Source organism: Carassius gibelio, chromosome B15 (assembly GCF_023724105.1).
Source record: "Carassius gibelio isolate Cgi1373 ecotype wild population from Czech Republic chromosome B15, carGib1.2-hapl.c, whole genome shotgun sequence".
Lineage (NCBI taxonomy): Eukaryota > Metazoa > Chordata > Actinopteri > Cypriniformes > Cyprinidae > Carassius > Carassius gibelio.
In genome coordinates, this window is record NC_068410.1 from 16346222 (window position 1) to 16360377 (window position 14156).

General features: G+C 35.5%; 2 protein-coding genes across 5 annotated transcripts; one reads left to right on the plus strand and one right to left on the minus strand.

Annotated features, from left to right (window-relative positions):
• Positions 1 to 73: 73 nt before the first annotated feature.
• On the plus strand, positions 74 to 5275 carry LOC127972353 (uncharacterized). Of its 3 annotated transcripts, none has more exons than XM_052575796.1 (7): positions 74 to 225; positions 415 to 548; positions 2168 to 2208; positions 2316 to 2663; positions 3407 to 3676; positions 4724 to 4774; positions 4927 to 5275. In XM_052575796.1, the coding sequence occupies exons 3-7, from the start codon at positions 2184 to 2186 to the stop codon at positions 5004 to 5006; spliced, it is 774 nt and encodes a 257-aa protein (XP_052431756.1). In that variant the 5' UTR covers positions 74 to 225; positions 415 to 548; positions 2168 to 2183; the 3' UTR covers positions 5007 to 5275. The 3 variants fall into 3 exon arrangements, with proteins under 3 accessions (XP_052431756.1, XP_052431755.1, XP_052431757.1); XM_052575797.1 differs by having other exon boundaries at positions 208 to 225; positions 430 to 548; XM_052575795.1 differs by lacking the exon at positions 415 to 548 and having other exon boundaries at positions 98 to 225.
• A 1464-nt stretch (positions 5276 to 6739) lies between these two features.
• Positions 6740 to 10428, minus strand: LOC127972351 (perilipin-2). Of its 2 annotated transcripts, XM_052575792.1 has the most exons (8): positions 10330 to 10428; positions 10123 to 10177; positions 9773 to 9968; positions 9607 to 9689; positions 8527 to 8812; positions 7818 to 8002; positions 7610 to 7729; positions 6740 to 7391 (listed from the first exon to the last, which is right to left on the minus strand). In XM_052575792.1, exons 2-8 carry the CDS (start codon positions 10150 to 10152, stop codon positions 7014 to 7016), a joined length of 1278 nt encoding a protein of 425 aa, XP_052431752.1. In that variant the 5' UTR covers positions 10153 to 10177; positions 10330 to 10428; the 3' UTR covers positions 6740 to 7013. The 2 variants fall into 2 exon arrangements, with proteins under 2 accessions (XP_052431752.1, XP_052431753.1); XM_052575793.1 differs by lacking the exons at positions 9773 to 9968; positions 10330 to 10428 and having other exon boundaries at positions 10123 to 10236.
• Positions 10429 to 14156: the final 3728 nt, after the last annotated feature.

The following is a 14156-nucleotide window of genomic DNA, read 5'->3' on the forward strand; positions in this document are numbered from 1 at the left end:
CTCAAAATTGTTATTTTGACTGACTAAATCTCATTAATATTCCGATGAAATTCTACCCTACCTTATTTGGGCTAACCTAACGGTTTCGACTGATGGTTTCGTTTTCGGGAAATGGAGAGAGATGTAGGCTATATATTCGCTGCGGAGGTTGATCTGTTTACACTCGTTCAACATCTCGTGCAGGAACAGGAGACAACTCAAATGTAAGATGGACAGAAATAACTGGTAAGAAACGTCCTTAATAGCAACACAGTAATGTAAAATTATGTTGCATTCTTTTAGGAATCAAAGAGGTTTATCAGTAAACGGTGAGAATAATAAATATAGGCTTTAGCTAATCATGAAAACAACAGTTAATTTGCTTCTTTGTCCTCCAAATATCCATGCTGACGGACTGTTATCAAATATATTCAGGTCTTGTTGGTTTAGGTCTCTAGACCAGGGGATAGGCAACGTCTGTCCCCCCGGAGTGCCGCTGTCCTCCAGAGTTTAGCTGTAACCACGAACAAGCTAATCAAAGTCTTCAGGATTACTAAGGCTACAAACAGGTGAGTTTTTTTTTCAGGGTCGGAGCTAAAGTCTGTAGGACATCAGCACTTCAGGACCGATGTTGCCTACCCCTGGTCTAAAACTTGAGTTCTGTTGAGTTTAAGTTTCGTTTCGTCTCATCATCGCAGCTCCAGGAATCTGAAACTGAAGCGCGTTCAAACACAGACGGACTTTATGGCAAGCCGTATTAGCATTAAATACACCGAGCATAAGACAGTGACCAGGAGGGGACGTCTTCGGTTAATTAGTTGAGATCATTTTGTCGAGGTAATGACATCCTTCTGGCCTCCAGATGCTATGTTGAGGGAACAACATCCATTTCTCATGGCCATGACTTCTTATGTTCAGGGAACCACGATTTTTCTTGTGGCCACCAGTTTAATGGGTAAACAAACCTGCGTGACCAAAGTAACCGGGGACTATATGGATAAAACATTTTTACTATTTTAACATTTCATTTATTATTATTATTATTATTATATTAACATTTTTGTATTTAGGTTCAATTGGTAAATGGACTTGTTGAATGGATAAAAATGTTTTCTTTTAGGCCTATTTTATTTTATGTGCATTATGTATTTATACTAATTTTTACTATTATGAACAGTACAGACAAACAATTTATAGATATGTTTATTGGCAAAGTTCTGTAATTACAATTTAATTTAATTAATTGAAATTCTTACAAGTTACAATTAAATTAGAAAGCTCTCTAACTGCAATTAAAACTATTAATATCAATTTGAAGTCAAATGTTAGGCTGATGATACATGGGGAAACCTGTTTTGAGCAAAGTTGCCCAGCAATATTGCCTAAAAAGTTTCCCCGTGTCATCAGCCTTAGTCAAGACTTGATTAAGATGCTGTATGACATCATTTTAATGTCAGTTTGTTGTTGATAGCAGTTTCTGTCAAGTTTCTTAAGTTAATAATAAAAGTGAGAAAATAATTTTTATGAAAGGCTTAATTTGACGTGTTAAAAATCAGCATATGGTCACTGTCTAGTGGGCTTTGTTTTCAAGTGTGCAACTCATGGTATTTGCTGCTCTTTTGCTGGCAGCCGTTTATCAAACAACGTTGCATTGTTGCAGGCGCCCCCTTCTGAATTGGGGGTGAATTGCCTGTATTCGTTGTAAGGCCTCATGCACCGAACCGAGATGCCCATACCATGATGGTTCGATACAAATACATTTATCATTCCACCCCTACTATTACCTGATTTAGAGAACATTACAATTGCATTTAGTAACAACTAATTTGGAGAGCACTCTTATATAAATTGTTTGTAGGAACTGCATTTTGGAGGTCCACAATTCAATTGTTACTAAAAATGACAAAAGCAGAGCTCTCTAAAGCAATTGTTACTGGTAGGAATTGAAGTATAGAGCTCTCTAATCGTAATTGTTACTATTAACAATTATATCGAAGCGTTCCCAAATTTAATTGTTACTAGTAAAAATGCAGTTGGCCTATATTAAAAGCTAATATGGCTTGCCATATGGAGCACTACTTAATAGAACACAATGCTGTTGTCTGGAGACTTTAGATCATCTGGACTGAAAGTAGTAAATATACTCAATTAGCCTCAGTAGTCCTAACTACAATTTATTTCTTCTCAGGATTTCAGCCTTTCTGATGCTGTGGCTTCTTATTTGTGTTGGTAAGTAAAATGACAATAATAAAAATATGACTACTTTATCATTTATTAGCATTTTGCTTTAATTTTAATGTCAAGTAATGTGTATTTTATCAAACTTGCCTCTATAGGCTCCTCTCCCCTCTCAGTGGTTGTCCATACGTCATCAAGGGTCGGTCTGCCAGCTGTCCTGCCATGTTCTGTGGCATCACACCTGGAGTCTGATCACAAGCCTCACATTCAGTGGCAGACCATAAGGGATTCGGTGTTTGAGCGAATGGGACAGGAGCAGTTTCAGGGGGAGGCTTATAGAGACCGGGCAGATGTCCCACAGGAACTGCTTGTGAAGGGAAACTGCTCTCTGTTCTTGCAGGATGTCAGATTCAGCGATGCAGGCATTTATGAGAGTTACTTGGTGGTTGGTGGATCGAGTATCAAGAAACGAATTTTCATTCAGAGCGTCCACCTTGCAGTAATCGGTAAGGGCACTTTAACACTAGAACACATCTCACTCATAGTAGTTTTAAATAAATAATCTGTGTTTGGTACAAATTAAGCTCAATCGAGATCTCTTTTCAATACAATGAAAAGATGGCGTAAAAACTGAAAATTTCAGAAATTGACCTGACGCCAAAACATTTAGTAAAATCTTTACAGCTCAAACAACACACAATGCTTTAGCTTAAGAATTAATTTAAGTTCTTTTATAAAATTATAATCTTCACATTTGGTCCAGGAACCCATGTATAGCTTTTTTCAAAGAAAACAAAGAAGTTGTAATTATTATTATTATTATTATTATTTGTTGTAATCAACATTATTTCACAAATGCTGTTGATTTAGTTTCATTTATATTGCTTTAACCTGCAGTATAAATCAGTGATTTCATTTTTTTTTAAGTTTTGTTTTAATTTTATTTTTAGTCAAAGTTAATTTGAGTTATAATAATGTTTTTTTATGTTTATATTATTTTTCTTTCAGTTTATTCATTTTTAGCTATTTTATTACAATATGTTTAACTAAATGAGAATGAGAAATGTTGCCTTTTCAACTTGCTTATATAAAAAAAAAAAAAGTAAAATATTTTATTTCATGTTAAGAAAATGCTTTTTTACTATTTTAGTTTTAGTTTACTAATAACTCTCTTTCAGTTAATGACTAACTATAATACATTCAACTATAATGAATCTAAATTGATGCTTTGTTTCTCATCCCATGGTAGATCACAAGGACATCAAATCTGTGCAGACTGGGGCAGAACTGATCCTGGATCTGCACACGCCACAAGCTGAACAAGTGATTTTTCAAAACAGTAATGAAACTGACTGGACAGTCCTGTGGGAAAAAGATGCAGTCATAAACAAGAGAGGTTATCTGAAAAAGAGAGACAAGATTTTAATTCTCAGTAATGTTGCGGCCCGCAGCGCCGGAACATACAAAGTTCTTGACTCAGAGGGTTTGGCTCTCAGCACAGTGAAGGTCACTGTTACAGGTAGGTCACTTTTGTTGAGTATAGTATTCTGTATTGTTGTGTACTGTCAAAAATCCAGCTTTTGTTTTGTTATAAGAACTCTTATTCAAAAATGTTGACATTACATAAAATATTCATTTTCTCTATGTAGTGCTTTTGAGTCTGTTTTGTTGTAAAAGTTTGTCATGTCACCTTTAACATGATTAATGTTTTTCTTCTGTGAGGTTTCTTCCATTTCAGTACATAAATGAAAGTTCTTTATATATATATTATATTATATACATTAATTTTGAGTTTATTTTCAAGTTAAACATCTTACTTTGTGTTTGATGAAAGCAAATTTCATCACTTATTTTTTAAGTTGATGCAAAGATTTTTTTTGAGTAAACCCAAAAAAGATAGTTTTAAGCCTTAAAGCTTTAAACCTCTAGCGCTTTTCATTAAGGGGTTGAAAAATACCTTTTTTTCCAGTAAAATCAGTGTAATGTGTTTTTGTTCAATAGATTTTTTCTTTTGAAATCTAAAAGAGAAGTTTATGGTACTAATTAATATTTATACAATAGGCCTAATTATTTTATTATTTTCTCAATCAATGTTTCATGTTCAACTATTTAAAATGGAATTTTTGAAGGCATATTAGTGACATCTGGTGGGAGTAAAAAAGAGAAACAAATGAAATACCATGGTGTGAGCGCTAGATTCCTATAGATCTACAGTATATAAAGAATCATTGATTTTATACATTTCCAAACACTTGCTTTGTGTTGCAGTCCCTGTTTTGCGTCATGGCATATTTCCTATATTGGTTATTTTTGACCACAAAGGAGCCAAATGTGTCTTTTTTGTTGTTGTATCTGAAACATGTCCATGATTTTTGTGTTCACATAGCTAATGCGACAAAATTCACCCCATTCTGATGAAGCAAAAAAAAAATTTACATTTAAAAAAGCTAATCTTTTCGGTCATTTCTGATCAAAACGTCCCAGAGGTGTAGGTTTTTCCAGATTTTTTTTCCCAGAGTGGCCAGTTGTAAGACTTTGTTAATCTCAGTCTTTTTCTCAATTGTAGAACCTGTGCTACCAAAAGAAACAGAAACTCTGCAATTAAAGTCTGCACTGGGTAAGCTGAAGACAAATTATGTAATCGTTACTTGACAAGCTAATGAAAACCTATAAAAAAAACTTATCTTGATTGTGGAGGGAGAAATGAATTGCATACAGTCTTACAGTTTTGATATTTATTGTTATTTCTTCCCACTTTTTTTATTTCAGGTGAAGCTTCAATGAATATGCCAGCTTTAAGCCTCATTACTCTTTTCCTCACGTTTCATCTAATGCTTCAAACGAATTGAGATTGTTCTGGTTTTAACTGTATTTTTCATGTAACTTTTGACTGAGCAATATAAGGCTACACTGTGGGAAAACAGTTGTGAAAAGAGTGTTGTTTTAGATACTGTATTTTATAAGTCTCTTCTCTTGGCATCTATGAAGGCTCACTAATGTGTGAATACCTGAAACCTGTGTGTGTGACTTTTGTAGGGGTTGCTTTATGTACAGTGACTTATTAAAATAATGTAAAATTGTAGAGTTAATATATAATAAACAAATAGCAGAAGATGAAGGTTTTTTGAACTGTTTGATGTTTTTGTTATTTGAACATTTCAGCGATCCTGATATAGATTTATATAAAAAAATGCATTTAGATTAGTAGAAATTTGATGCAAAAAAAGTATTATCAGCATTTACCTGTACTTTTGCTATCGCATTAAATGCGTAGCATGAGATTAGAGTAGATTCATTAAAATATTAAAATTCAGATGTTTATCATATCTTTGTACACAATGGATGACTTCACCATTGTTATATTTAAGATGCTTGGTGCATGGACCTATTAATGATGTTTTAATCCCTTTTATCTAAAATATTGTAATTATCAGAAAAAAAAGACACTGCGTTGTCTAAGTGAAAAGTTTAATGAAGTCATCGGATGCCACATCCACTTTTACCAGCTGTTTGAAATGTGTGCTGGCAGTGTGTGTACACAAACACCCTATAATTATAAAAATCCACCCAGTGTTTTTTTTTTATCTCGTTAAATCATTTCTTAAATTGAGCTAATCTCCGATGCTAAGATCCTAAGCGATTGAGGTGTTCTGTTGTTGGATGTAATAATGAACACGCAGAGGACTGCTTTTTTTTTTAAGGGAATGCACCTTGATCTACTAAATGTGTCTATCTTCGTGCAAATCATTTGTGATCCAGCTTCACCAACAGAAGATAGTATAAGGTTTTTCTTTTATGAATCTATACAAATTGCCTTTCCTAATAACATGCTACTTAGCAAGTTTCACAATGAATGTGGCTAAAGTTTACAGTCTCTCAGAGAGCGGCTTGGAAGAGGGGGCGGAGTCAGCAGAGCTCATTAACATTTAAAGGAACAGGCAACAAACCAGCTTGCTGTAAACAAAGCTGTTTTTGACAGGGTAAAAGGGTGTTGTTTAACCTCCCGTGCTCTCATGAAGCCCATATGGAAGCTCCTATACGTGACTTAAACTGTAACCTCGAATGACCACTAGAGGTTGGCGGCAAAAGGGAGTAAATCCCATAGATAATCGATGTTAAAATAACCAACTTTACAGTAGAGAGAAAAAAAAAAAAATTACAGCCTGGATTAAAAAATGATTTTGGTCTATATAACTAATTTTGCCCTTCATGACAACTGTGAGGAGGGTGAAATTTTTTTTTATAACTCATCCATTTAAATTATATTAAGCCTTAAGGTTCTGCATAATTAAGGGCGCGGCCACTTGATTGACAGGTGGGCACCGCCGTCGAGCTAGGTGGGTGTGGTTTCGGCAACCAGCTCCCACCTTTTGCCCATTTTCAATTATATCCAGGAGTCAGGCAGGGTGACACACTGCCAAGATGGCTCTTTAGAAATCTATGGATGACGTCACAGACACTACGTCTATGTGACCCTTAGAATCATATCAACTTGTGCATTCGATGGGAATCCGATGACCCCTTTAAATAAAAATATCATCAAGGTGAAATTTTCATCCTCAAAACACACAAAACAAGAATACAATTTCAAATGTATTATTTTATTAGAAATGTACAAAAACAATAAAAGACAGCAAATTAAACTGTGTAAAAAGCACTATTTGTATCTTAAAGATTAGGCATATGCAGGTTTACAAGAGTAAAGTTTGTAAAACTGTATATTATTAGTAATAATTGTTATCAGAGAAAGTATCACTGCTTTCAAAGTAGAGAAGGATTTTACTGGCAGGAATGTGTTACTTTACGTGTATTTGTGAGATAGAAACAAATGGTTAACAAATTGTTAATAATGGTCTTCATTCAGTGACTTGAAGGGTCCGTGGTTTGTCACATTCAGTGCTGTCTGCAGCCCCACGTTCCGTGTGTGGGTAAAATGGACCTACCAGCCAATTGAGAGGTGTATTATTAAGCAGGTAGTCCATGACGTTATCCATGGAATCTCTTATTTTGTTCAGCTGGGATCGACTGGTGGTGAGGACGCTGCTGGACAGATCTCCTATAGCGGCTGCCTTACTGAAGCTGCTGTAGATCTCCATGGCGGACTGGCTGACGGAGACGGCCTGGACCTGGATGTGCTGAGGGAGACCTTTGAAGCTGGACACCAAGACCAGACATGTGCTCTGTAGCTGCTGGCTGAGGTTGTGGGCAATCGTCAATGTGCGCGATTCAATTTGCTGATTGAAAAACATTTGCAAAAGAGAGTTTAATAAGTAATTTTCCATCATTTTTGCATTATTATTTTTATTTTACAGCAAAAAAAACTAATAAAATAAAATAAATCTGGTTAAAATTCCTGAATTTGTAATATAATAACATATATTGCAAAAAAGAAAAAAAAAAGGTTGCAGAAATCGTGCACCCCTAATTTCCAGTCACATGATGTCTCAGATACCTCAGCTTCGTTGTCTGTGACCATCTCGTTCTCTTCTTGACTCTTCCAGCCCATCAGTGTACTCAGTTTCTCATGTAGCTTCTTGTTAGACACATCAAAATTATTGCGGGTATATTCAATCTAATAAAAAACAAAACAAATAAGCATGATATTAGAAGACAGTATTTTGACATTTATAGATCGCTGAATGAATCTCAGATCAACATACTAGATCCATGGTGTGGTTTAGCTGAGATATGGATTCTTGGCTGCGTTGTATGGCATTACGAACTTTATCCACGGCCCTCTGGTAAGCCCTGTCCCGGACTTTGCTGGAGAGAGACCCCAGCCGTACGTAGTAACTGAGCAGATCGCTGTTATATTCCAGTCCCCCGGAGTTCTTCACCTCACTTTCTGAGAGAGATTAAGCAGAGAAGCAGAACAAAGAAGCAACTGTTAGATTTGAGAGTTTTATAAATATTATAGTGAGGCTCTTGAGACAAAAATAAATTTTAGATTGCTAGTCAAAGACTTCTTTATCTAATGTTCCACTCATGGATAGAATTAATATTTCTTTTCCAGCAAAATGTAATAATTCCAAGCACTATTTGACGATTTTAACAGAGTATACAGTATGAATATTCTTTCAATGTCATTTAAAAAGCATATCACAAGAATATCACAAGACATGCAGTTCTCACAGTACTTACGTAAGAGTCTCTCTCTCTCTCTCTCTCTCTCTCTCTCTTTTATGTATATATATATATATACATAAATATTAATGTGTTTAATGAACATTTTTTCTCATTTGAGGAGCCATTTCCCTGAGATATATGGCATCATAAGAAAAAAATCTGTCACAACTTTAAGCTGAGCAGCTTTAAGTCACAATCTAAATATCCTGGTGCCAGTAAACCCAGTCCATCATGTATCCTCACCTCTTTCCTCCTCTGTTTCAGGTAAGTACTGCTCCAGGAGCGTCTCAGATGTGCTCAGTGCTGTGTCCACGCTGCTACTCATCAGTTTGACCACACTGCTCTCCATCACTGTTTGGACTCCACCGCTCACCACCGTCTTGGTCTTCTCCATGCCGTCCTGCACTGCTCCACGTGTCCTGTCCTTCACGTCACTGAGGGTGGAGGAGACAGACTCCTTGGCACCGTTCATGGTACAGCTGACGGCTTCCTTGGCTCCTGTCACTGCCTCTTTAGCACTGGCGACAATCTGAGAGAGAAGAACACCATTAGAGCAGTGCTTGGATAGTAGTACTGGCAAACGATTAATCACGATTAATCGCATCCAAAATAATAAAGTTTTTGTCTACATAATATGTGTAGTTGTGTACAGTGTATATTATTATAAATACACACATACAGTATTTTATTTTTACATGTATATACATTTATATATTTATATTTCTTATATATAAATATTTAATATATAAGCATTACATATTTTTCTTAAATATATACATGCACGTGTTTGTATTTTTCTATGCATAATTAATATACACAGTATACATGATGTAAACTAAAAAAAATTCATTTTATTTTGGATTAAATTTTAAACTGGATTAAACGATTAATCGTTTGACAGCACTATTGGAGAGTTGTGACCTTGTCTACCAACTCATGAATTGAAAAACCCTTTTTAATGAGAATCCCATAGGAAAATGTAAAAAACCTGAATGTACTCAAGCTGAATAACAACACTACGGTCTTCTGTTGAGCTGCTAATGGCTGAATTGAACTTGTTTCATGATAAATTAACTTTACACAGTTATTGAACTGAACTGAACTGACTGGAGCTGAATAATGACACTATTGTCTTGCTACAGCTGTTTTATAGCAGTCTTTTCACTCACTTGAGATCTCAGCAAAAGGCAACCAAAATGATCCAATCGTTTCCTGATAAACAAAATCAAGTCCCACTTGGACATACATAACAGTGGGGAAGAAATGATGATTGCAACTCCGTTTCATGCCCACTTTAAGGTCTAGTCAAATATTATGTAATACCTGATCAGATGGCTTGTGTAGGATCGGCAGAGTCTTCTCTATCTGATCCAGTCCTTTGCATGCCAAGTCATTTGCCATAGAGACTACAGAGAGACAGAAACTACATAAATACATATTTACACTAAAATCAGCCCTGATCTTAACCTGCAAACAACATTCAGCTTACTCTGAGGCTCTAGCTTGCCAATGATGGGTAAAGCACTGTGAAAAGCGACCGATGTTATGGATTTTACACCACTCTCAGCCACCTCACACACAGACTTCAAGTACGGATGGTTGTTTTTGGTGTTGCAGTACACATTTGACACCAAGTCATAGGTGGATATAACCAAGGGAAGGTGAACTATGCGTTCAACCACGTTCTAGAAAGGATCAGAAAGGAATGAACAAATGAATTGACATCCAAACCAACAAATACACACACACACACACACACACACACATGTGTTTATAGAATTAATTAGTGTTACAATTCCAATGAGATAAACTGTATAAATGAGGATTAAGATGGCACACCTGGTTATTCACAATGTCCGTTGAAGCCATGTCACTATTATAGTTAGCAGAAACTCTGCAAAAGATCAGTCAAACTGTCATAGAAAATAGAGATTCTTTTCTTTTTTCTACTATAAGCTTTACTAAAGATACACTGAAAAAAAAAGGTTTTCAGTGTAGTAATCTATCTTTAAATATCAGCATAAGAATAAAGAAAAAGATCTGTACCTGTTGTGCTGTCTGAGGAAACCAAACTCCCGACCTGACTCTCAGCTGCTGTATGAGGATTGAGCGACTGTTCCGGCTTTTATAGAAACCATCTCTCGTGATAGACTGGCGGTGACGTCATGACGACTGATGTAGTCCAAAGGTCGGGGACTCACTGTATGACATAAACAGTGTTTACAAAGATCGTTTAGACACAATTTTCTGGTACTTCTGTAAAGTTGAAAACATTCAGTTCCAGTGTAGCGTGTGACTTGTGCAGATGTGGGTTTAGGAAACTAGCATCTGACACATTAATGCAGCGACTTCCCGTTTTACTGACTTAGTAACTGAGTAATGTAGGTGAAAGTTCACACAGAGTCCGAGTCAGTTCAGGTGAAGTAGGGCAAAGGATAGTTTGGCCTCCACTTATCAGGAATTCATCGTCACAAAGGACTTTGTCATTCTGAAAGTGTCATCATCTGTCTGACATCATCATCATCATCATCAGAGCGGACGTGTCTCTTCAACATCTCACTGTCATTAAACACATGATTCATGGGCAAATAAGAACAGGTAAAACAAACCTGAATAATACAAATGACCCATGCAGGAAACTTGAATGTCTTAAATGAGTTATTGGGTCGTTACTTAACTTACAATACATTTTACTTTACATTTATTTATATTAAACAACACAAATAGCCTACAATTCATTTGTTTGCCTATTTATTAAAACCACGTCTGTTCCAGTAATCTGTCAGACAATCAATGTCAAACATGTTACGTAAGTTAATATTTAGCTATATTTAGATAGGCTATGTTTATAATTCAGCTAACTTTTCGTCTTAATTGTCTTAATTTTCAATTCTCTTTCTTACTGGTTGCCAGATCGTTATGAGTATAGGACATCTCCACAAGCATGGCCGCGGGAAGTGGGGGTGCTGGGGGTGCTGCAGCACCCCCTAGTGACGAGAGGGAGATAAAAAAAATGTAGGTCTATTAAAATATTTTGCACAATTTATAAATTCCTTATGAATATTTTAGAAAATGATTTTGACACACGCAGTCTATTACGTATATTTTGGATTTTAATTTCATATTTTGAGGCCTAATCAACACAGGTTCGGAAGATACGTTGTCAACGTCAGGCAGGCAGGTTTGGTCGCCGAGTAACGAGGTTTCCCGCTCGTTTCATGCAGAATACATTCATCTTTATATAATACAGCGCACCTCGACATTTGTACACCTGTAACCAGGGCACCCCGCCTGCATGTAGCTCAGGTACGAGCATTGTGCTGCCGCGCTTGTAACATTTATTTTTTTGGCAACAAGTGTGGGATCAGCTTTGACTAGCCAAGCTATTGTAAGTAGGATACTTTAGTATTTTTGGAAGGTGGTGGGGATGGAGAGTATTATTTCGTTCGTGTGTTCTTTGCGTAATGGTTGTGGAGAACTGTTAAATAACGTTTAAATAGTCGGAGATTATTTCCTTGTGGTTTGTGTAAAAAGGTTGGAGATGGAGACAGAAAGTGTGTTTTTTGCGTAATGGATGTGGAGAACTGTTCAATAAACAAATTGCTTAAATAGTCAGAGATTATTTCCTTGTGGTGTGCGTAAAAAGATTTTGGAGTTAATAGAGTTGCGTGTGACATAAACGTGCAGTGACTCAAGCCAGCTGCCCAAATCGATTGCATTGTTTTAGCGTTATTGTGAAGTTTGATTAATATTATATTTTGTTGTAATATTATTTGTTGTATCTAAATAAGTTGCATGTATGTATAGGCTATCTGAAATTGTAATGAAAGTAATTATTTCGTTTTCTTTCGATTATTAAACAATTATTTCTGATTCTGCTTCTGCTTCAGATTAATAAGGCATTGCGCATATCTGAGAACTGATGTCTGTGTGTTTCAGACCCTGTGCACCGAAGAAGTAAATCTCAATGTATTTATTTTTAAAATGTATTTTAAATAGGCCTATAGGCTCATAGGTTTTTTGTCAAAAAAAAAAAAAAAATCACAGCACCCCCTGTTCAAAATTAGTTCCCGCGGCCCTGTCCACAAGAGACGATTTTCCTTTCAATGTGTAACACTTTTTTAGTTTTTTAGTTGAGACAAAATATGGGTCCGTGTGATTCATGAACGAACCGTTCAGAAAGGTTTTCTGAATCGATTCATTAAAAAGAATCGACTCAAAAGTATGATTCGCACAACGTAACATTGCTGAACTGAACGCGGTGATTTTCGGTTTCTATAACAAACACACTTACATAAAGCTGTGGGATATATCATATTGAAATTTATTTGTACCACGAGTTAACTATTAAAGATTACAACAGGAGTATTGTTAAATAATATACATATATTTATTTAATCCTGAATTATATATATATATATATTTTATAAGATTTATGAGCTGATGTATTGTGATGAAGGAGGATTATATTATTTTGTACACATAAGCGAAAAGTTCGTACCTGGAATTGACTGTTAAATTTTATAAATGCTGTAAATACAAATATCAAGATATTTAAATAGGCTTATCATTCAACTGTTGCAGCGTTGTACAACCACTAGATGTCAGGCTAACTTTAAAGAAATGACAGCTTTTCTTTAGAAGCTTTTCTTTAGGTATGCTTTCAGGTAGACTGCGGTTGGTTGCCATCATTTTTATTCTTTGAAGAATTAACTCTGGTGGAACAAATAAATGCAGATGAAAGCTTAGGTGCTTTAAAAACAGACTACAAAATACTGTCTGCATTTTTTATTAATGGCACAAAGCAATCAGATTTTGTGTGTGTGTGTGTGTGTGTATCTATCTATCTATCTATCTATCTATCTATCTATCTATCTATCTATCTATCTATCTATCTATATATATATATATATATATATATATATATATATATATATATATATATATATATATATATATATATACTTAGGATAAATAGATTTTAAAAAGATCATTTTTTAGATCCTTACAAGAGGGCAAACATTCAGATGTTTTATTTTGGTAACAGCATCCAGTAAACCAGTAATTAACCCTGTGCCAACCAACCCCATATCTCAAAATCATAGTGATTTGTTAGAGTAAAAAATAACAAGAAATACTGAAACGTATGGAATAAGACCTCATTCATCCAAATCATGCCACCAAATTATATTATTTATACTGGATGGCAAATTTAGGGGGGGGGGGTGTATATTTACAACAGAGTAAACATGATATGTTGTTATAGTTGTTAGAAAAATGGCACTGACTGACTGAAAGAATGGAAGGTTGTTTTAGGGATGTTTATTGTGATGTTTTTATCGTCTGTTTGGACTCTCATTCTGAGGGCACCCATTTACTGCAGATGGTCCATTGGTGAGCAAGTGACTTAATTCTAAATTTCTCCAAATCTGTTCTGATGAAGAAAAAAACTCATACATCTTGGATAGCCTGAGGGTGAGTACAGCAATTCTTAAGCATTTTAAGACAGCAGCACTATTTAGGACTGTGTACATATATAGTAAAGCAATCACATTTAGATTTGTTGGTGTCTTGAAATTCAAGGTTCCTCTGCTGGCATTATAGTGGTGTTGACTGCAATTGGCATCTTGTGCCGACAAGCAGCAAAAATAATGATCACTCAGGACAAAGACCAAAATGACTTCACACGGTCATTCTACTGAATCACTGAAACAGGTTACAGGTTCCCATGCTATCTGATATAGTTATGCAAGTGGAATCAGCAGACAATAAACTGACAGTGATTTTTGCTGATAAAGGAATAATGTGATTAATTGATGCAGCAAAGAAAAGTGAGATCATGTAAGTCAAACAGTCAAGAGAGAAATAATGTA